Source organism: Spermophilus citellus, assembly GCF_964194105.1.
Source record: "Spermophilus citellus genome assembly, chromosome: X".
Taxonomy (NCBI): domain Eukaryota; kingdom Metazoa; phylum Chordata; class Mammalia; order Rodentia; family Sciuridae; genus Spermophilus; species Spermophilus citellus.
In genome coordinates, this window is record NC_138190.1 from 87,679,570 (window position 1) to 87,702,414 (window position 22,845).

The following is a 22,845-nucleotide window of genomic DNA, read 5'->3' on the forward strand; positions in this document are numbered from 1 at the left end:
GTTCAGTGGTACAACACTTGCCTACTGTGTGCATAGTACTGGCTTCTATCTCTGGGACTGGGGAATAAAAGAGATGCAGTTGTTTCCATGATATGGAAAGAGTTATATGAAAAAGGGGAACTACTGTATCCCTGAACTTGGGAAGGCAAAATTCCGGAATAGTCAGGAGTTGGGTCCTGATAATTTTCTGGAAAAGTTCCCAGTATCATTTTTTTGTCCAGAAGAGCCTGAGAGAAGGAATAAGCCTAGCTGATAGGAAGGGAACTCATAAAACTTGAGACAGAAGAGACTTCTTGACATTAGAATCACAAGGCATCATTATGTAATATGACAAGTTTCAAACCTATATTTTCAGCAGCAGAACCTTTTCGTCAAATAAAATCATCCCAAACTATTATATAGAAAACAATTATCTTTTTCCTTCTACCCCACCTTCAGATAGCTCTTGAGGCTGGGCAAAATCCTCCAGTCCAGCGGGAAGAATGCTTGAGTAAAAGTCAAGGTTCTCATTTGGTATAGGTACTTACATACATGTGAGTCATTAAATTGTAAAATAACACTAGTCTTTCAAGCTGAAAGGCTTACTGAGATGTTCCAAAAATATTTTGGAAAAAATGAAGCAGGGGGCTAGGGTTGTGGCTTAGCAGTAGAGCGCTCGCCTAGCACATGTGAGGCCCTGGGTTCGATCCTCAGCACCATATAAAAATAAAGATATTGTGCCCAACCAAAAAATAAATATTAAAAAAAGAATGAAGCAGTCCAAATGCATCTCTTTCATTGTTTTTCATAGGTACGCTAGAATCAAAAGGAAGATGGCAGAGCCCTGGCTCCTATACATTTTGATAAAGCTGAACCTTCTCTTCCTGGGGTCAAGTTTTATCATATGTGCATCTCTTCTGCAGGCATCACCAACTGTGAATTTTACACTGGTAGAGCAGAGACGATTTTGCCACAGCTACTCAAATCAAAGGAAGATAGGCAGTTAATCGTTGCTGTGGTGAACCCAGCCCGCGCTGGACTGCGTAAGGAGGAATGGATTAGTTGGATGTTCCCTATGATGTCTTCCCAGCTTTGATTCCTCATTCCCACACCATGCTAAGGGGGCTCTTGGTGTACTAATTATCAGCTTCTCCTCTATTCCTAACCAATCCTATGTCCTTGTCAGGAGTTCATGATAATGTGACCATGATAGGTTAATTATGTTAATAAGTTATTTTTTCCATCAGATTACCAGGTGGTTCAAGCAATTCGAAACTGCAGGGCCATCCGCACTCTAGTTTTTGTTTCCTGCAAGCCCCATGGTGAAACCACAAGGAACATCATTGAGTGAGTCTTGGCTTCTTGTTAAAAACTACTTTTTCTTGGGCTGGGATTGTGGCTCAGTGATAGAGCGCTCGCTTAGCACAGGCGGGACCTGGGTTCGATTCTCAGCACCACGTTAAAAAAAAAAAGGCATTGTGTTGTGTCCGTCTACCCAAAAAAAAAAAAAAATCGATTTCTCTGTCTCTCCTTAAAAAAATTACTTTTTCTTATTATCAAAGTAATCCATGCTTACTGTACACAATTTAGAAAATGTAGAGAGGCATAAAGAAAACTAAAAGAAAAAAAATTATACCACTTTTAAAAGTCATTTAAGGTCCTGGTCTAGGTTGGGGCAAGACAGGCACTAACTTTGGGTATGTAGTTTTAAGAGGTTGTCAAATTTCAGTGATTGAGATGAAATTTTAATATAATATTTTAATTATTTTTCTTTATTTTGAGTACTGGGGCTTGAACTCAGGTGCTTTACCACTGAGCTATATAGCCAGCCCTTTTTTTATTTAAGAGTCTACACATGAAAATATGTGGTATTTGTCTTTCTGTGTCTTATTTTATTTAACATAACATAGGAATGAACATAGGTGTTCCACTATCTCTTGGATAAGATGATTTCATTTCTTGAATATGATTGTCATATTTACCCCAAAGTGGAATAGCTGAATTATATAATAGATCTATTTTTAGTTTGTTGAGAAAACTCTAAATTGTTCCCTAGTGGCTATACTAATGTACATCCCCACCAACACTGTGTTAGAGTTCCTTTTTCTCCACATTCTCATCAGCATTTAATTTTTGTCTTTTTTTATAGTAGCCATTTTACCTGGGATGACATGACATTTCATTTACATCATTGCTAATGTTATTGAGCAATTTTGCATAATTTTGTTGATCATTTTGAATTTTTTCTTTTGAGAAGTGTCCATTCATATCATTTATCCTTTTTTCCCCCCTTTTGGTGTTAGGGATTAAACCTAGGGTGCTTAACCATGGAGTGATATCCCTAGCCTTTTTATTTTATTTCAAGATGTGATCTCACTAAGTTGCTAGATTGACCTCAAACTTGAAATCCTCCTGCCTCATCCTATTGTTTCTGGGATTTCAGGTGTGCACCACCACACCTGGCCATTTGCCCATTTTTAATGAGATTAATTTTGTTAGGTATTACATTTTTTAGTTCCTTATATGTTCTAGATATTAATTTTTTGTTGGTTGAATAGTTTGCAAATATTTTCTCTCATCCTGTAGGTTGTCTCATTGCTAGTTGTTTTGTTTACTGTGTAGAAGTACTGGGGAGGGTGAGATGAGGGGGATTATTGAGAGGTTGGATGATAGGTACCAAAATGTAGTTCATTAGAATTAGTAAGTTTTAATGTTCTATACCACAGTGGGGGAACTATAGTTCACAATAACCTACTGTATATTTTATGAATAACTACAGGTGAGGAGCTTTAAGCCTCCAAACACTGATGATAAGGAGATGGAAATTTTAACTATCCTGATTTGATCAGTACATATTATATACATGAAATATCACACTGTATTCCATAAATATGTAAAATTATTATGTGTTAATTTTAAATGCCCTTGCACTTGCTAAACCTTGCCTCAGTGCCTTACCCTAATCCTGGTATTGAGTTCAATAAAACATTTATAAAAGTAGGTGACTAGCCTATAGGCTAGAACTTTCCAATTTGATATTCTAAAATATTGCATCATAGTATTTATTATATTGATTACTGGGATTTTTGATGGCCTGTTAAATTTTGCTCCAAATGCTTAAATGCTTATAACTCACTTCACTCTAGTTTTGGCCCTGGTCAGCTATTTTGATTTTTGCAATTGAACCCATGGTTTCATACACACTATGCAAACATCCTACCACTGACCTACATCCCTAGCCCAGATTAGTTTTTTTTTTTTTAATCATTGTTTTTTCTTTTCAGTTTTCTTTAGGTTTATTGTTCCTTTTTAGCTTGTGGACTTGAAAATCAAGTTGGCTGGGAATGTAGCTCACTTGTAGAGAGCTTGCCTGGCATGTGTGAAGTCCTGGGTTCAATCTCCAGTCCTGCCAAAAAAAATCCATAAGTTAATGAACTATGAAACAAAAAATCTGTTAACATTTGACATGTAAACAATAAGGAATTCTTAGAAAAAAATATAAAGCTGAGCATAGTGGTATAATCCTGTAATCACGGTGATTATGGAGGCTGAGGCAGGAGGATGGCAATTTTGAGGCCAGACTGGCAACGTAGAATCAGTCTTACAAAGGGCTGGGAGTGTAATTCAGAGGTGTATCACTCGAGGATTTGATCTCTAGTACTGCCCAAAACAAAAAGGTAATTAAATATGAAGGGGTAAAACAAAACCATGAAGTCATAAATGAGAAAAACGGCAAATCTGTGGATTTTGTACAAGGGATTGAACTCGGGGGCACTCGATCACTGAGCCACATCCCCAGCCCTGTTTTGTATTTCATTTAGAGACAGGGTCTCACGGAGTTGCTTAGGGCCTCACTAAGTTGCTGAGGCTGCTTTGAATTTGTGATCGTCCTGCCTCAGCCACCCAAGCAAGCCACTGGGATTACAGGTGTGTGCCACTATACCCGGCTTAAAATATTTCTGAATGTGTAGTGAAGGTCGCATCTTAAATGTGGAGGAAAAGATGAACTATTCAATAAATGGTGTTGGACAGCCATGTAGCCATGGCAAAAGAAAAAAAAAAGCTGTAAACCCAGGATAAATCAGAAACTAATCAAAGATTTAAATGGTAAAATGGGGGAGAACCATAACTTCACCCTAAGACATCGTAGCATTCATTATAATCTTGGCATGCAGAAGCCATCTCTGAGAATTCAGAAGCCATGTGATAAAAGGTTGTTCTATCTGACTATATAAAAATATAGTTGTGTGTTGCTTAACTACAGGAATATGATCTGAGAAATGACTCATTTGGTGATTTTTTCCAGTATGCATAGAGTATACTTACACAAACCATGATGGCTAAGATGTTACTAAATGAAATAAGCTTATGTGACCACTGTAAAAAATGCAGTCTGTTGTTGACTGAAATGTCATTATGAGGCACATGTAACTTCTCCTTTTGTTATACTATACACAGAAATGAATTCAAAATGTGTCATAAAACTTAATGTCAGAGCTGAAACTAAAGAACTCTTAGAAGAAAACCAATATGATTTTATGTCTCTGTGACCTTAGATTAGGCTTTTGATGTCACATCAAAAGCCCAAGGACAAAAATAATGTATTGAAATAATAAAAAAGAATTTTGTGCTTCAAATGATAGCATCAAGAAAGTAAAAAGTTGCTGGTTGCAGTGGTGCATGCCTGTAATCTCAGCAGCTTGGAGGTTGAGGCAAAAGGATCTTGAGTTCAGAACTAGCCTCGGCAACTTAGGCCCTAAGCAACTCTGTGACACCTGTCTCTAAATAAGATATTCAAAAAGGGCTGGGGAAGTGGCTCAGTGGTTAAATGCCCCTGGGTTCAATCCCTGGTACCCCCCCCCAAAAAAAAAGTCAACCCATGGAATAGGAAAAAGAATTGCAAAAATATATGCAAAAGCCAGACACAAAAGACCACATATTGTATGATTCCATTTATACGACATGTGTACAATAGGCAAATCTATGAAACATAATAGATTTATGGTTACCTAGGGTAGAGGTGGGTTATGGGGAGACATGGTATGTGATTGCTAAGAGGTGCGTGGAATATTGGGCTAATGAAATGAAAGTGATCCAAAATTGATTGTGATGATGGATGCACAACTCTGTGAATATACTAAAAATCACTGAATTGTAAGTGGGTAAGCTATATTGTATGTGAATTCTATCTCAATAAAACTTAAGTCAGTAACTTACACATGATGAAAAGCTCCATAAGCAATGACAGAAGACAAAAAATATTTGTAGTTTATATCACAAAAACTTCTTAGTCTATAGCAGACTCCTGGAAATCAATAAGAAAAAGAACAACAGTGTAGCAGAAAAATAAATAGGATATGAAAAGGACATTTTATAAATGGGTTACAAACCATGAAATGATACTGCCTCTCCCATAGTAATGGAAATGAAATTAGAAGTATATTGAGATACCACTTTTTACATCTCAGATTGGCAAAAGTATAAAAGTTTGATATGCACGGTTGGCAATAATATTCGATAACATGCATTTAAAAAACTAACTGTGGTAAATTGAGCACTAACCCTATGGAAATTGGTACTATCCTTTTGGAGGGAAATTTAGAAATATAGATTAAAATTACAGAAGTATATATACCCTTAGAACCAGAAATTCCATTCCTGAGGCTTTATTCTACAGGTAAAATTCATACATGTAAAGTGACTATAAAGTTATTGCAGTATTTTAACAGCAAAAGATTAAATAGACTAAAGACCATCGGAAAAGAACTGATTAAATCAAATGTGCTTATCCACACAATAGAATGTCGTACTAGTATGAAAATGAATGACTATGTTCTCTATGAAAATCTCTAGGGTGTGTTATTTTAACAGCTTTATTGATATAGAATTCATTTGTCATACAATTCACCCAGTTGAAGGATATGATTCAATGAATTTTGATATGTTCTTAGACTTGAGTAGCCATCTCCATGATCTAATTCCAGAATGCTTTGTCATCTCAAAAATGAACCCTATACCTATTGAAATCATTTACTTACTTCCCACCACCACCCTCTGATCCTAGGAAATCACTATTCTGTCTCTATAGATTTGCCTACTCTGGGCATTTCATACACATTGGATCCTATATTGTATGAGTCTTTGCATCTGATTTCTTTCAAATGGCATAATGTTTGCAAAGTTGTTCCTTCCAAAACTTTTTTTTTCTTATTGTATTAAAAATGTTCTATTGTAAATGTAATACTGAATATCTTTGTCTTGTACTTGATTTTTTTTTTTTTTTTAATTTTGGCGGTGGGAAAGGGGATACTTGACCACTGAGCCACATCTCAGCCTTATTTTGTATTTTATTTAGAGACAGGGTGTCACTGAGTTGCTTAGCACCTTGCTTTTGCTGAGGCTGGCTTTGAACTCACGATCCTCCTGCCTCAACTTCCTGAGCCGCTGGAATTACAGGCTTGAGCCACCATTTTAATGGAACAGTGCTGCTTAAATTTGAGTGTTATCCAGGGAAACAAACACTCTTCCACTTTCCTTGGGTTTAAACTGGTAACAACCTTTTTTAGAACAGTTTAGTGGTACATGTCTTAAGGCCTTAAAAAAATATAGGCTCTTCAACTTAGCAGTTCCACTAAATAACTAAAATTATGTGCAAAGCTATAACTACTTATATTCACAGAGGGACTTTTTGAAATAGCAAAAGGTTAGAGGCAGCTTAGATTTCCAGTAGCAAGCAATTATATAAATAAACTGTTACATCTATCTAGTGAAATGGCATATTGCCAGTAAAAGTGTGGTAGCTTTACCTATAATGGAGAGGTGCTCGTGATGTGTGAAGAAGCGCGTTGTAAAGCAGTACGAACTAAGTACAGTGCACCTCCATCTTTAAAAATCAACTTAAATACACATAATTTGTAAAGTATACACTGAAAAGTTTGGAGTGATGATTCTTCTGGAGTTTATAAGTGAATTTTTGTTCTTTTTTGTCTGACTGCATTTTCTGTAATGAGCCATTGAGAAAGGGGGGAGAAGTGATCTACTTTGAAAATTTCAATAGAATGAATATAATTCAGTGAATATTTAGTAATTGCCTTCTGTATGCAAATCATACAGAACAGTACCTGACTTAGGCTTCACATTCCATTTACCAAATATATGTTGAACTCCTGTCACATCTGGGAACACAGATGAATGATAAATGGCTTTTGCTTCAGTTATATCCTCAGAAATATTATACAGATGGTCTTTACCTTATGATGGTTGAAATTTTTTTTATGATGGTGTGAAAGGTATACACATTCAGTGAAAACCACACTTTGAATTTTCATTGTTTTTAGAGGTAGCAATACCATGATGCTTGGCAGCAGCAGCAGACCATATCTCCCAGTCACACGATTACCAAAGAATCTTTTTTTTTTTTTTTTATACTGTGGGATTGAACCCAGGGCTTTGTGCATGTTAAGCATATGCTCTAATCTAGCCTGTGAAATGTACTTTTGACTTGATATTTGCAGCTTACTATGGGTTTATCAGAACATAAAACCTCATCATAAGTTGAGGAGCATCTGAACTCCAGTTAAGAAGATGGATAAGGGGCTGGGGTTGTACCTCTGTGGTAGAGCATTTGCCTGACATGTGTGAGGCATTGGGTTCGATTATCAGCACCACAAATAAATAAAGGTTCACTGACAATTAAAATAATTTTAAAAAGATGGATAACAAAAACCATTACATTTGGGGTTGGGATTGTAGCTCAGTGGTAGAGCTCTTGCCCTTCATGCAGGAGGCACTGGGTTCAATCCTCAGCACCACATAAAAATAAAGACATTGTTTCCATCTGCAAATAAAAATTAAAAAAAAGAAAAAACATTACATTAAATATGATGAACTATATATATGAGAGAAACATGGGATGTTGTGGGAACACAAAGGAAAGGCTTCCATTTTAAGCAGTTTTTTTCTTACTACTGAGTATTGAACACAGGGGCACTTAACCACTGAGCCACATCCCCAGCCCTTTTTTGTATTTTATTTAGAGACAGGGTCTCAGAGTTTCTTAGGGCCTCACTAAGTTGTTGAGGCTGGCTTTGAACTCGTGTCCTGCCTCAGCCTCCAGAGCCACTGAGATTACAGGTGTGCACCACAGTGCCCTGTTCATTTTCAGCATTTGTGTTCTTGTATGTACTTTTGTTTTTAGAAATCAATATGATTTGTTTTTACAGGCTGTGCTGTCCTCCAAACTCTGCTAAGAAGCTTCTAGGTGAGCCTTTTGTCCTGAGCCGAGCTGTACCTGTGGATTTGTTTCCCCATACTCTGCACTGCGAGCTGGTGCTCCTCTTTACTCGATAAGAAGCCTCCTAGAACACTGAAGGTTATTTGTTGAGGCTGAAATGTTGGAAACTTCCAGGTTTGTGATACTGTTACACTGCAGCCTCTGAGAACATTATTAAGGAAACTAGTCTTTGGATCATGAACAGGAAGAATATAGTAGGCTCCTGTTTGAGGCAGATTTAACCTTAATTGATAGGTTCCTCTGATTATTCATGTTTGCCAAGTTTTGACCACTCACCACATCTTGGCCCTGGATTTAGACTTCTCCCTTCCTTTTCCTATCAGCTGACATAGATCTTTTGGCACCAGTTTATAGTCTTGTTTCCTCCTTCTCATTCTGCTTGCAGCATGACAACTGAGTTTTTTTAGCAGGTGATAATAATTTCACATTGCCTGGGATCTGTGCATTTTCTTAGATATTTTACTATTTCTAGATATTTTAAGACTTAAAAGGTCATGAGATAATCAAGAGTTAGAACTTGAAACATACATAGCTTTTTTAAAAAAGCACAGCCAGCTGCTATAGTGATTGTAGGGTGACTAAATGATCATCAGTAGAGATTCATTCCTTTGGTTTTCTAGGATTTGAGGCTTGTTGAATAACCTTTAAAAATATGGTTTTCTCTAGGAACAACCAATTAGATATCACCCACAGAAGGAGATTGAATTATTGGGGAGACCCCAAGGGAAGGGAGGTTTTCAAAGAAGAGATCAAATACCTGTAATTGTGCTGTGTAGTATGAAGGCAGAAAGCTACAGAATCTGGAGCTATTATAATATGTATTACAATAAAGTATATATGGAAAACTGACTTCAAAATTCTCTAATTCATGATTTCTTCAATTCTGGAGTTTTTCTTGAACAGTTGCCCACCAACACAGATTATGTTTTGACTTTTTAATACTCTAAGGATATGTAATTTAGCAATCATTGCGTAATTTAAAAAATGATATCAGGTCAACTGGTATTTGTAATTCTGAGTCCTAAATACTTCTAGAGAAGCCTCTTTATCAGAAAAAATATATGTTGAAGCTACTATATTTTATTTCCTTTTCTTTTATGAGATGGTCAGTCAGGTGCAGCTACAAAAGGAGACACAGGAGAGGCTCCAGAAAACAATATCTATTATCTCACAGGTCCTAGGGACAGAAGGCATCCCATATCACTCAGGGACACATACATAAGAAAGACACCAAGGTTGTCAGGAGGCAGGAGGCAAGAGCAAGGGGAAGGTTTAGGCCATAGCCTTTACTGGGGATTCTTCTGGAAAGATAAGGAAGGGTGAACAGTTTAGGATTAACTAGTTTGAACAATTGTGACAGGCTTGAGCTATAGGTGTGGTTTCTAGTTATCTGGTACTTTGCCCTAGGATGATTCGGGTAGAATAATGTTGTTCCTTGGAGTACACCAACCAGATAGAGGTGGTAAGCCTCTGAATTGGGTCCCTTTGTATATAAAGGACATTGCTACAGTTGGGACTTTGGGGCACATTACAGATCCAATGTGTTGAAGGCTTGATCCACAGCCTGTGGAGCGATTGTGAGATGGTGGAACTTTTAGGAGGTGGAGCCTGGTGGAAGGAAATTAAGTCACTGAGGTCATCCCCTCGAAAAGGACTGGGGCATCCTGGACATCTATTCTCTTTGCTTCCTGGCCACCATGAAGTAAACAGCTTTTCTCTACATTATGTGCTCCCTGCCATGATATTGTTCTTTTACCTAGGCCCAGAAGCAATGGGGCCAAGTGACTTTGAACTGAAACCTCTGAAATCATGAACCAAACAAATCTTTTTGTCACAGTGATGGAAAGTTGATTAACAGGCACCTTCTGCCTACACCCTTAAGGTAGCAAGAATTAGTTAACTCTAGGAAGGGCAGTCTCTGCAACCAAAAAGGTGTTTTTTTTTTTTTTTTAAAGATATCAAAAGACCATAATACACACACACACACAACACATATTACGATGACTATTCATTTTAATAAAAGGAAATAATCTAAAATGATTAAGCCTTTGCTTATGGTAGTCAACTAAGTTTTTTTTCCCTACTTCCTTATGTTTTAATTTTATGTAATAGAAAACAGAAACATGTATATATGCACATAAGCATACATATTTTATATATATATTTCATATTGAAACATACATTTTAAAAAAATTCCCCATCTTTTGGGGTTACATTTTGAAGATTTTTTAAAATATATTTTTAGATGTTGAAGGACCTTTATTTTATTTATTTATTTATATGTGGTTGCAGAGGATCGAACCCAGTGCCTCACATATGCTAGACAAGTGCTCTATCACTGAGCCACAACCCCAGCCCTTGAAAAGATTTTTATAACCGAAGAATTTTAAAATTTAGATTTTGTTTTGTTTGTAGTGCTGGGGATAAAACCTAGGGTTTCACACATGATAGGCACATGCTATACCACTGAACTACATCCTTGGTCCCTGAATTTATAATGTAACTATATCCCCCCCAATATGAGTAAATGGCAACAGCATCTACCCCGTTATCTAAGCCAGAAACCAGAGTTCTCTTATTCCTGTTTTAACTGCCTAAAAGGTAGATTTCCACCTGTATATCTTTTTAATTTTTTTGTACTGGGGATTAAACGCAGGGGTGCTTAACTACTGAGCCACTTCCCCAACCCTTTTTTATATTTTATTTAGAGACAGTCTTGCTGAGTTGCTTAGGGCCTTGTTACGTTGCTGAGGGTGGCTAGCTTTGAACTCGCAATCATCCTGTCTTAGCCTCCCAAGCTGCTAGGATTACAGGCATGCACCACTGCACCTGGCTCCACCTGGTTATTTACTCTAAATACTCCAAACTCAATGTATTCAATGTTGAGTCCTTTCTTTTCCCTGAACCTGTTCTTCCTCCTCTATTCCTATTCTTAATGAATATACCAGTCTACAGAGTCATTGGAGTGAGAAGCCTAGGAATGGTCTGAATTATCCTGTACTATTGCCCTCATCTAATTTATCATCAAATTGCCAACCCTGCAGGCTATAATCATTTCTCGCCAGATTTTTATTGCAAAAGTCATCTTTCCAACTGATGTTGTTTATATCCACTCCTTATCCCCTTCCATTCCGAAAATTCTCTACAGCCTGGGTTATTTTTCTCTAAAATGCACATTGCATTATGTTTCTCCATTGCTTTCAAAATCTGTCATTGGCTTATTACTATTTTTAAAATAAAGTACTAAACTCATTTTATGAACCTAAAAAGCCACTTCATAATCTAGGGAGCCTCATTTCTCTGTACACATTGAATAACTTTTCCTAAAAGGACAAATTTCTTCCATTTTGGTCCTTTTAAAATTCTGTTTCCTGGTTGGGTGTGGTTGCACATGCATGTAATCCCAGCAACTCAGGAGGCTGAGGCAGGAGGATCATGAGTTCAAACCAGCCCCAGCAACTTAATGAGGCCCTAAGCAACTTAGCAAGACACTGTCTCAAAAAAAAATGGCGAGGGATGTAGATTTAAAAGAACAACAACAACAACAACAACAAAAAACTGTTTCCTCAACTTTTTTTCCTTACCTCTTCTAGCTAACTCATCTGTTTTTAAACTTGGATATTTTTCTTTGAAGGGATATCTAGTGGATGGATAAATACAGGATTGTTATGGACAATTTCCTTCCTCATTATTTTGTTATTTTATATCCTGTTAGCTCATTTTAGAATTGAGCTTCCATCAATTTTATTATGAAAAATTTCAGGCATAAAAGAAAATTGAAAGATGAGTACAATAAGCCATAAATCTGCATGTGTAAATTTTTTTTAATATTACATTTTTAATTGTAGATGGACACATTACCTTTATTTATTTATTAATGTGGTGCTGAGAATCGAACCCAGTGCATCACATATGCTAGGCAAATGCTCTACCACTGAGCTACAACCCCAGCCCTGAGTAAATGTTTTTCAATAAACCATTTGAAAGTGAATTTGTAAGTACCTTGACACTTAACTTTTAAATACCTCATCATCTTGTAAGCATAAAGACATTTTTGTACATAACCATAATAGCATAAGCCCAGCTAAGAAAATTAACAAGTTCTCAGCACTTGTTACCGAGAAAATATGTAATCCATTGCTTCATAAAGTGTGATCTAGACTACCTTGTGGTTCACAGATATGATGGAGTTTGCACTAGAGTTTCTATCAGAGTACAACATTCTTCATCCAGAAAGTCATTGCAAGAAGAAAACAGTTAAAGTAACCAGTGTACTTAATAGCATGGTTTATTTACATGCATGACCTGGCTGAGTAGGTGTATATTCAATTTCCCCCCAAAAGTCTTTCATGGCCAATTCATTCTTTGTATTTGGTTGTGTCTTTTCAGTCTTTTCAAATCTAGTACATTCTCCCCATCTTTTTAATTTTCATGGCACTGGCAATTGAACCCCGGGGCACTTTATCACCAATCTACAACCCCAACCCTTTCTATTTTTAATTCTGATACAGGGTCTCATTAAGTTGCTGAGCATCTTGCAAAGTTGCTGAGGCTGACCATGAATTTGTGATCCACCTGCCTCATTCTCCTGAATCACTCTTCGTGGCACTGACTTCTTGAGAACCAGGCCTGTCCCATGTTATGGATTTGTTTGACCATAGTCTAAAAACTATCCTGGTTTGCCTTGGACTCTTGCCATTTTGAGCAAGCACTAATTCTGCATCTGGGGAATCCCATTAGTCTTGGGTAAATCAGGATGGTTTGTTTTCTTATGGGGTTTTTAATTCCTTCTTCCAACCCATGAATTTCTTGTAAACTGGAAATTAGGTCAAATTGCTTGATTAGATCCAGATTAGAATATTTTGATAATATCTATAATTATGTGTGTGTGGAACTGAGAATGGAACCCAGGGCCTAGCAGTTGTTACACGAGCCATATACCCAGCCCTGTTTCCCCCCCCCCCCCCCCCCGTACCAGGAAAAAAAAAAAAAACAGGAGCACTTGACCACTGAGCCACGTCCCCAACTGGTAACTTGCAACTGGTACTTGCAACACTCCTGTTTCCAACAACCTCTTAGCTAAAGATTTTAGCATCCATTTATTACTATTTTTTTTAGTTTTTAAAATTTTCTGATAGTAATTTAATTGGGAGTTGTACAATCTTGATTTCCTAAATCAGTCATTCACTGTTTATAGCTGATATTCTACTGTAAAAATGAGCTTTTCCTCATCTATAGGGCATTAACTAGTTTCTTCAAAAAGGCAAGGGAAGTGTATATAATCCTTTCCATTTAAATACAAATTTTCATAGAAAAAAGAAGTTCATATATTATTGCCAATTATGGCAGTTTTTTAAAATATCACTTGTATTTCTTATTTAATTTCAGTGTTATGTATTCAGCTTCTTTAATTTTGGTCCTGGGGGTTGAACTTGGGGGCACTCAACCACTGAGCCACATCCCAGTCCTATTTTATATTTTATTAGAGACAGGGTCTCACTGAGTTGCTCAGTGCCTTGGCTTTTGCTGAGGCTGGCTTTGAACTCCAATCCTCCTGCCTCAGCCTCCTGAGCTGTGGGATTACAGGCATGTGCCACTGTGCCCAGCTATTCAGCTCATTTTCTTTGCTCAAATTTTTCCAGTTTGGCCAGGGGGAATCCCTTTAGGCTGGTTCCCATTTCCTTTAGACATGGCTTCATTGGTCTTTGAACCCATCCTTAGATTTTGGCCAAGATTCCCAGGCTCATTGTGCATTTTTCCTGCCCTAGTCCTGGAACCAGCCATTTCCAGTGAGCCCTGGTTCCTTTTAATGTACAATTATATTTAGAAACCAAGATCCAGATGCTGGGTTTTTCAGGCAAAATCTAATCTTGTAGTACTGTATTCTAATATGTGAGATGTATGATCTTTCTGTAAAATATCTAGTCTATAGCAATGGATTGTTCACTTAACAGCACATTAGTATCACCTAGAGAATAATGAAAAATACCAATGCCTGGGTCCCAGATATCCCAATTTAATTGGTTTGGGGAAGGGCTCAGGCACCAGTATTTTTGAAATGCACCCCCTACCCCAAGATTCTAATGTGCAGTCAACGATGAGAATCAGTGATTTAGGTTGGGCTTTAAGTGTGGTCTCTGGACTAGCAGCTTTAGCATAACTTGGGTGCTTATTACAGATATTATCAAGCTCCAACTTAGCTAAATCAAACATTGGGGTTGGGGCCCAGCAGTCTGTTTTAACATGCTCTATAGGTGTTTGAGAACCACTTGTTTATAGCAACTGTTCTCAGCCTTGTTTGCACACTCTAATCATCTGAGGACTTTTTTTTAAGTACCAGAAATTGAACCCAGGGGTGCTTTACTACTGAGCTACATCCTCTGTCCATTTTATTTTGAAACAGGTTCTCACTAAATTGCTTAGAGCCTTGCTAAGTTGCAGAGGCTGCTTTTGAATGTGTGATCCTCCTGCCTCAGCTTCCTGAGTCTCTGGGATTACAGGCCTGTTCCACCGTGCCCTGCTCCTGAGGACCTTTTAAAACAGATTCCTAAGCATCATCGCCTCAGAGGTTCTGATTTAATTCATTTTGGGTATGACCTAGTATCACTAAAGTTTCTGTCTTCACACTCAATGTCTGGTGTAATGAGAAAAAGTGCACATAAAATTGTAGGTTTAAAAAAGAAAAGACAAGAAAACAGGCTGGGCACAGTGGTGCATGCCTATAATCTCAGCAGCTCAGGAGCCTGGGGCAGGAAGATAGCTAGTTCAAAGCCAGCCTCAGCAAAAGCGAGGCACTAAGCAACTCAGTGAGTTGTCTGTAAATAAAATACAAAATAGGGCTGGGGATGTGACTCAGAGCACCCCTGAGAGTTCAGTCCCAGGTACAAAAAAAAAAGTGATTTGTAGGTCAAATATCTTGTCTGCTTCTTCCTCCTCTAGACTTTACAGTCCTTTGTAAAGATTTTCATCCCTTTTAAGCATTTACTTTTCCCTTGCTTCATATAATTGTTTAGGTTATTGTGGTAGAAAGTGGGGATTAGGTACCATCAGTTGCAAGTAATTCTAGCTAAGCCATAAAATTAACCCTCAAACACACAAGGGAAATGTGAGCTCACTTAAAGTAGGATAGTTTTTTTAAGGGTTTACTCTCAACCTATTTCCTTTTTTCCTGCTTCTCCTTAGACTCATCTTAGAGTTACCATGAGTGCCAATTTTGCCATTGCCTTTATGTCATGTTTGGAGTTTCATTTAGCACAGTGGTTCCCAGTCTTAGCATATTGAAATCATCTGTAGAGCTTTAAAAACATCTCACAGTTTCTGGGACTTGAGTCTTACCCCCAGACATTCTTATTTAATTGGCCTAGAGTGGGGCCCAGGCATCTTGATCTTTAAGAGTTCCCAAGGTGATTCTAATGTGCAGTCATGATTGTGATCCTTTGATTAGGGCTTGGTTGCCAAAATTGTCTGCACCTTAAAATCCTCCAGGATTTTTCCCCCAAACTTCAAAGCCCAGGCCATACCCAGATTAAATGATCACAATCTCTGGGGGTGGGACACAGGCATTGATGATTTCAATGTGCAGCCAGCATTGAGAACCACAGTGTCAGAGTCTCTGATAATGCCATTTGACTGGGGACTGAAAAGGAAAAGAGAATGACTGTCATTTGCTGAGATTTTAGTTTTATAACCTTTCACCTTTAAGATCACATTGTAATTTATAACTTACAGGATCATTAGCCATTTTTCTAAGAAATATAATTCAAAATGGCATGCCAGTAAAGTGCAGTCATGAACCAATTGAAGCTCCCTTAGAGCTCACCAATTAATGCCAAGTGCAAAAGGACAGTTGAAATGAAATATAACTATTATGTGTGAGACTTTAAAATTTTCCATCAGTGTATGTGTTTCTACATTGTAGTTCTCATTGTTTCTCCTCAAAGGAGACTAAGCTAGGTGGCAATGCCTACACATGGTCCACAGCCATATAATGAAGGAACATGTAAATATCCTTAAATCCATTTATAACTGTTAGGGATCCTTGAGAAATTTGGAGGCCATAGACCTTAGATCTGAGGACCTGAACAAGGAATTTAAATATTTCAATAATTATTCATAATTTGCATCTTCTGATCACTTTTAACCAAGCCAAGGAATACTTGAGAGCAAGACGGGGGTGGGTTGTATTATACTCAGCTATTAAATAGTCTCTCTTCCATTGGTGCTGTAATGATTGATAGGATAAGGACTTTATTTTGGTTTCTGTTGTATCTCTGACATCACCATAGTACCTGAAATGTAGTAGATATTCATAGAGGTGGTGTAGCATGGTGGTCATTGGGGGCTGGGGTTGTGTCTCAGCAGTGGTACAGTGCTTGCCTAGCATGTGCAAGGCACTGGGTTTGATCCTCAGCACCACATAAAAAAATAGATAAAGGTATTGTATCCAACCAGAACTGAAAAAAAAGATTAAAAAGAACATCACTGGGATTTGACTGGGCTCAAACCTGGCTCTACCACTTATATGTTGTATGACCTTGGACAACTTACTTAACCTCTTCAACTCTGTTACCCACACCTCTCCATGTAAAATAAATGATCATAGTACAGATTCTCCTTGATTTATGGGGTTCCATCTCTTTTTTCCCCCCGATACTGGGGATTGAGCCCAGGGGTGCTTGACACTGAGCCGCATCCCAAGCCCTTTTATTTTTTATTTTGAGACAGGGTCTTACTAAATTGCTGAGGCTGGCTTTGAACTTGTGGTCCTCCTGCCTCAGCCTCACTAGTCATTTGGATTATATAGGTGTTTGTCGTCATGCCCAATTGATGGGGTTCCGTTTCCATAAACCCATTATAAAATGCATTTAATTCGTCTAACCTATTGAACATCATAGCTTACCAATGCAGTGCATTGTAGAATATTTGGTTGTTTACCTTTGTGATGGTATGGCTGACTGGGAGCTTCCCAGCATCACTTAGAGTATTGAACTGCATATCCCAGGTCTGGGAAAAGATCTTGACTCAAAATTTGAAATGCTGTTTCTAATGATTGCACATCACTTTTGTACCATGATAAGTTGAGAAATTAAGCCAATCACTGAAAATTGCTACTTAATTTCAGGCAAATAAAACTAAACACATTGGAAAGAGTCCTTTCCCTGTTGGTGTGGGTGTTGCTCAGCATTTATGTTATAGTTAAATATCAGTGCAAAGTTTAAGTACAATTTGAAGAAAAATGAAGCATAGAAAACAGGGAAGGCCACCCCTCTCAATTTGTCATCTTCATAATATTGGTTGCTAAAAATAGCCCACTTGTCAAATCCCTTTGTACTACTATGAGAGGTGTTAATGTAAGACATGTTTTCTGAAAATAGCTGTGATGAGGTGTCATGGATTAAGGGATTTGGTATAGAAGTGATGGAGTTCCTTCTAGGTGCAATAGCTCAGCCTCATAAATTGCTCAGAACACCTACTGGTTCACCCTTTAACCTCCTGAGAGGAAATTTGTTTCTGCCTGGGCGAGAGTTTAAAAGCTAAACATACTGTACACACTGCATGCAATCCTGAATTAGATCCTGAACAGAAAAAAGATACTGGTGGAAAAATTGAAATCTGAATAAAGTCAGTAGTAATTAGTATTATAGTAATGTTAATGGTAGTTTTTTTTTAAAAAAAATTTAGTTGTAGTGGACACAATATATTATAATGTGGTGCTGAGAATCAAATCCATTGCCTCACACATGCTATGCAAGCACTGTACCACTGAGCCATAACCCCAGCCCTAATGTGATAGTTTTGATCAATATACCAGGTAGGTAGGATGTTCCCATTAGGGAAAGCTGGGTAAAGGGTATACAGAAACTCTCTGTACTTTATTTACAACATTTCAGTGAGTCTAAAATCTATTTCAAATGCAGAGTTAAAAAAAAAAAAAAACTTGCCAAGTGCGGTGGTGCACACCTGTAGGGAGGCTGAGACAGGAGGATGGTGAGTTCAAAGCCAGCCTCAGCAATGGTGAGACACTGACCAACTCAGTGAAACCCTGTCTCTAAATAAAATACAAAAAGTAGGGCTGGGGATGTGGTTCAGTGGTTGAGTGCTCCTGAGTTCAATCCCTGGTACCAAAATACTAAACATACTGATTGAAAAGTAATTCTCAGGTCTACATCGGTATTGAGGCCAGGGCTCCAGGGAGATCATTTTACTCATCCAGATACCCAGATATGTGCTATATGGTTGACTCTGTACTATCTGGGATAGGGTGATGAGGGGGGTAGTGTATAAGCTTTTACAAATAAGGGACTTTAATCAGTTTATCGGGGGTGGGGAATAGTTCCTTTTTCCAGAATAAGCAAGCACATTCAAAAACATAGCAGCCTGACTTTAAAAGATGTCTAGATATAAGGCACTTTTTTGTTGTTACTGAGAATTAAACCCAGGGGTGCTGAGCTAAATACCCAGGCCTTTTAAAATTTATTTTAATTATTATTTTTGTACTGGTACTTGGGATTGAACCCAGGGGCATTTAACCACTGAGCCACATTCCCAGCCTTTTTTTCTTTTTTTTTAAGGCTGACCTCACTCTTGTGATCCTCTTGTCTTACTTAGCCTACCAACCCACTAAAATTACATGTGTGTGCCACTGTGCCTGCCCAAATATATTAAACTCCCATCTTGGTGTTGTTTGGTTGGCTGTGGTCATGGAAGGAATTTCTCATTGTAGTGCCAATCCTAAACTGGCAACTGTGTTCTGGTAGGTTCCCTGAGCCTAATAAGGGAGGGGGAAAGGACCAATCCAAAGCACTAGCCCCCTAGGCATTCAGTTCTTCTTTACTCCCTGAATCAAATCATCTGTAGAGTTAACTCCTAAACTAGCTAAAAGGTTGTAATCTAATGTGATCAGCAAGACAATTTTCTTTGGGGAAAAGAAGTACTATTAAAAACATTGCAGGAGTGGTATGGAATCTAAAATAGCTATGTGCTCTTTATTCTCTTAAGTTCTTGAGAAGTGTAGTTTTATATGTATGCTTTACATAGTTGTAATCAGCATATATACCTGTCTTATTCTTCTGTTTTCTGCTGTTTTAGCATCAGAGGTCTATTTTAGTTGCTGGAAGTGGCCAACTAGTTTGAATGTGGGACCACATGGGATTCTTGAGTCATCAGCATACAGCATAGTCTGAGTGCTTTGTTAACATTACTCTGCCCACCACCCCACAGCAAGAGCCTTGCAGGCCCCTTTGACCTGAGCTGGGTACTTCCTGGGCACAGGAAGAAGTACAAAGACCTCTGACTCCCCTTACCCTGAGCTGATATTATCCATGTGCCCATGGTAGAAAATATCTGCAGCTCTCTTCCTTGTCTGGGACAACAATGCCACTTTTATCTTCCACAGAGCTTGAAGTGAGTGAATAGGCAAGGGGAGTGGGGAGGATGGATGCTTACAGCTGAAGGAATAAGGTGCAGAGCAAGGATGCCATAGTTCTTCTAGATGCATCTGTGAAAATGAAGTGGGATGAGGGGATGATTGATTTCAAGTTCTGGAAAGTTGGTTAGCAGCTCTCATTCTCTACCTGCCTTCCTGTTAGAAATACAAGTTTTATGAGCCCAATAAAGGGCTTGTAAGTTTGAGTAACAAAATAGGGAGTCCAGGTTTGATCCCTAACCTAGCCATGGCCAGTGACACCTTGTGGTTAAGAACACCAGTTGACAGGATTCTCCTGAGAAGATTGATGTTATATTTGGTACATTCAAAAATTGTCTCGCTAGTAGCAACTGCCTTGCAGATGAATGCTTCAGAGAGGTTGCTGGGAGGGAAGAATCACATCCAAAGCACAGGTGGTATGGTTCAAGCACCCAAAGTTCTGGGGTATTTATAGCTAGGTTAGCTATAGCTGGTTTCCATGCTCCAACCCTAAATAATCAGTTTCTTTTTATTTTCATTTTTATGATGCTGGGATTTGAACCCAGGGCCTTGTGCATGCCAGGTCACTATTCTTTCTTAACTTCTTTTGTGTGCTAACTATATGATCCATGCTCTGCAGTTTGTAGAATGCTTAGCAGCCCTGCCAACAGGGTATTACTGGTAGATAGAATCAATACGTGAATGAATGGGGATCGGAGTTCAGGAGTTGAAAACCACTCAGACAGAAGGAGCCCTGTACCAATTCACAATGAATTTTCTAGTAAGAAAGCCCAGGTCTGTTGTTTTTATTGTTATTGTTTTTGATACGGGGGATTGAACCCAGGGTGCTTAACCACTAAGCCCCATCCCCAGCCCTCTTTTTGTGTTTTGAGACAGGGTCTCACTAAGTTGCTTAGGGCTTTTCCAAGTTGCTGAGGTTGGTCTTGAACTTGTAATCTTCCTGCCTCAGGCTCCTGAGTCTGGAATTACAGGTTCAAGCCAGTGTGCCCAGCCCAGGTCTGTTTTTAAAGACAATATGCACAAGTACTTGGACCTATGTGGGGCTTATTGAAACCAGATAGGTCAGGGCCATGTGCTCCTCTGACAGGAGCTAGGCCCTAAAATCCTGGAAGAAGACATTGACAACTGAAGAAGAGAAAACCCCAAGGCAACCATCTTTTCCTTTTAAGAAAATTTGCCCTCCTGGCTCAAGAAACTATCCTTATCTTGGTCCCTAGGCTGCTGCAGATACACAGATTTGTAAAACATCTTGGGCAGTTAGGATTCTCAAAGAGGGGAAAATGGAAGGTGGTGGTTATAATTACCCTATATTTTCTCTTCTTTGTCTTTTAATTATATTCACAAAATAAAATATAAGACATCCCTCTTTGGGTTGTTCTCTACAGAAAAGGGGATACCTTTTGAAATAAAACTTTGTGTTAACTGGCCTTGAACCCAGGACCTTGCACATACTAGTCAAGCATTCTATTACTGAGCCACAACCCCAGTGGGCTGCCCCCCACCCCCTTTTTAAAATTCTGATACAGGGTCTCAATAAGTTGCTGAGGCTGGTCTCCAACTTGTGATCCTCCTGCCTCAGCCTCCCCAGTAGCTGGAATTACAGACATTTGATACCATGTCTGTACAATACCATGGTTCTTAAGAAAATTGGATCATCCACATTTCTCCTTAGGCCATGTGTGCTTCTGAGGCAGGCATACTTTCTCAGTCAACAAAGGAGGGGAAGTGGGCAAGAAAAGGGGATGGGTGTATTCCCTATGAATATGGGCAGTGTAGAGAATTTAGGTTGAAGACCTCTAACAAAACTGAATTTCATCATATTGGTGCACTTCCCTTTATGCGATATATGTATGCCTAGGTATCAACCAAAATTTCCTACACACAATCTATAGTCTTAAAAAGTTACTTAAAAGAATAATCTCTATACAACCAGTACATGTTGATTCAAAATAAGAAAACTTTTTGAATGAATCTGAATTTTGTTGCTATAGGCTATTAATGTACTTTCCAAATCCCAGGCAGAAATAATGGCAACTCCTTCAGAGGCCTGTTTTAAAGTTTAAAGGGGAGAGTGTGGGGATATAGCTCAGATGGTAGAGTGATTGCTTCACACGCTCAAGGCCCTGGGTTCAATCCCCAGCACCCCCACCCCCTAAAAAAAAGTTTAAAGGAGAAAAGTCATATAAAAATGTCTAGATAGCCTCTGGCACATCTTAGTAACTTGGTAAATATTAGCTACCAACACTATCATTTAGTGGAAGATCTTGGTCAGATCATTAGAAAGCTAGAAAGCTGTTTTTACTTTTAAAAGTAATTTAAAAGCTTTAATCCAGGCATGTGGTTTTGTTTTCGTTTTGGCAGTGCTGGAGATGGAACCCAGACTTTGCACATGCCATACCATTGAGCTACATCTCCAGCCCCAGAATTATTGTTCAGTAGAAGTGTTTGCTTCCCTTGGTGAGAATGTTTATTAGCAGAATTCTCCAGTGACATTTATCAGGAAAACTAGAGAAAGTAGGTAGGTAGGCTTCTCAGCCTAAGACTCAGTGTACCTAGCATGGATATAGTATTTTGGGACAGGATGGGGGGATTTTTGAATAGCTTTGCCAGTGACCAACTATCATTTTGGGCATGTCACTTAACCTGTGTATACCCTAAGCTTTTCTTCTGTATAACAACGGGATTGAACTAGAGATTCCAAAATCTTCCTCTCAGCTCCATGACTAATAAGCTGAGCACAAAGCCAATCAGAGACCCTTGGAGATAAGAGCAAATGATGCAGCCTTAAACAGTGTCAGATCTTCCAAGTGAGGTTGTAAGATGGATCTTTCTGTGTCAGATTTCTGTCCCTCAAACAATTATGGATTAGTTGGTTTTTATTGCTTTGTAAAATGGTATAGAGTAGAGCTAAGACTGTGTTATAGAGTCAGACCTTGGTTTGAAAATCAATTCTGGTGCCTCCTAGTGGGTGCCATGGGTAATTATCTAAACTTTCTTAACATCAGTTTCTACCTCTGTAAGGTAATAATTATGTAACTACATCTGCTTATGAGGATGAAAGACAATAATATATGTAAAGCACTTAGCCCTGGAAAAATGGAAGTGCTCAATCAACCATGTCTGCTATTGCTGCTCTTATTGGTATTAA

General features: G+C 38.4%; 1 protein-coding gene across 4 annotated transcripts in view; it reads left to right on the forward strand.

The window, feature by feature from the left end:
- The window catches only part of TRMT2B (tRNA methyltransferase 2 homolog B), a 48,002-nt gene extending 38,846 nt beyond the window's left edge, over nucleotides 1-9,156 (forward strand). Inside the window, exons 11-14 of one of the 4 annotated variants that reach the window (XR_014020139.1) lie at nucleotides 903-1,022; nucleotides 1,227-1,326; nucleotides 8,202-8,386; nucleotides 8,939-9,153. Coding sequence is in view for 1 of the 4 variants with exons in the window: in XM_081278379.1 (XP_081134505.1) it covers nucleotides 903-1,022; nucleotides 1,227-1,326; nucleotides 8,202-8,239; nucleotides 8,939-8,952 (272 nt within the window). In the remaining 3 variants the exon portion in view is untranslated. Of the gene's footprint in view, nucleotides 1-902; nucleotides 1,023-1,226; nucleotides 1,327-8,201; nucleotides 8,387-8,938 lie in introns of all 4 variants that reach the window. The other 3 variants (XR_014020140.1, XR_014020141.1, XM_081278379.1) reach the window with 3 other exon arrangements.
- Nucleotides 9,157-22,845: the final 13,689 nt, after the last annotated feature.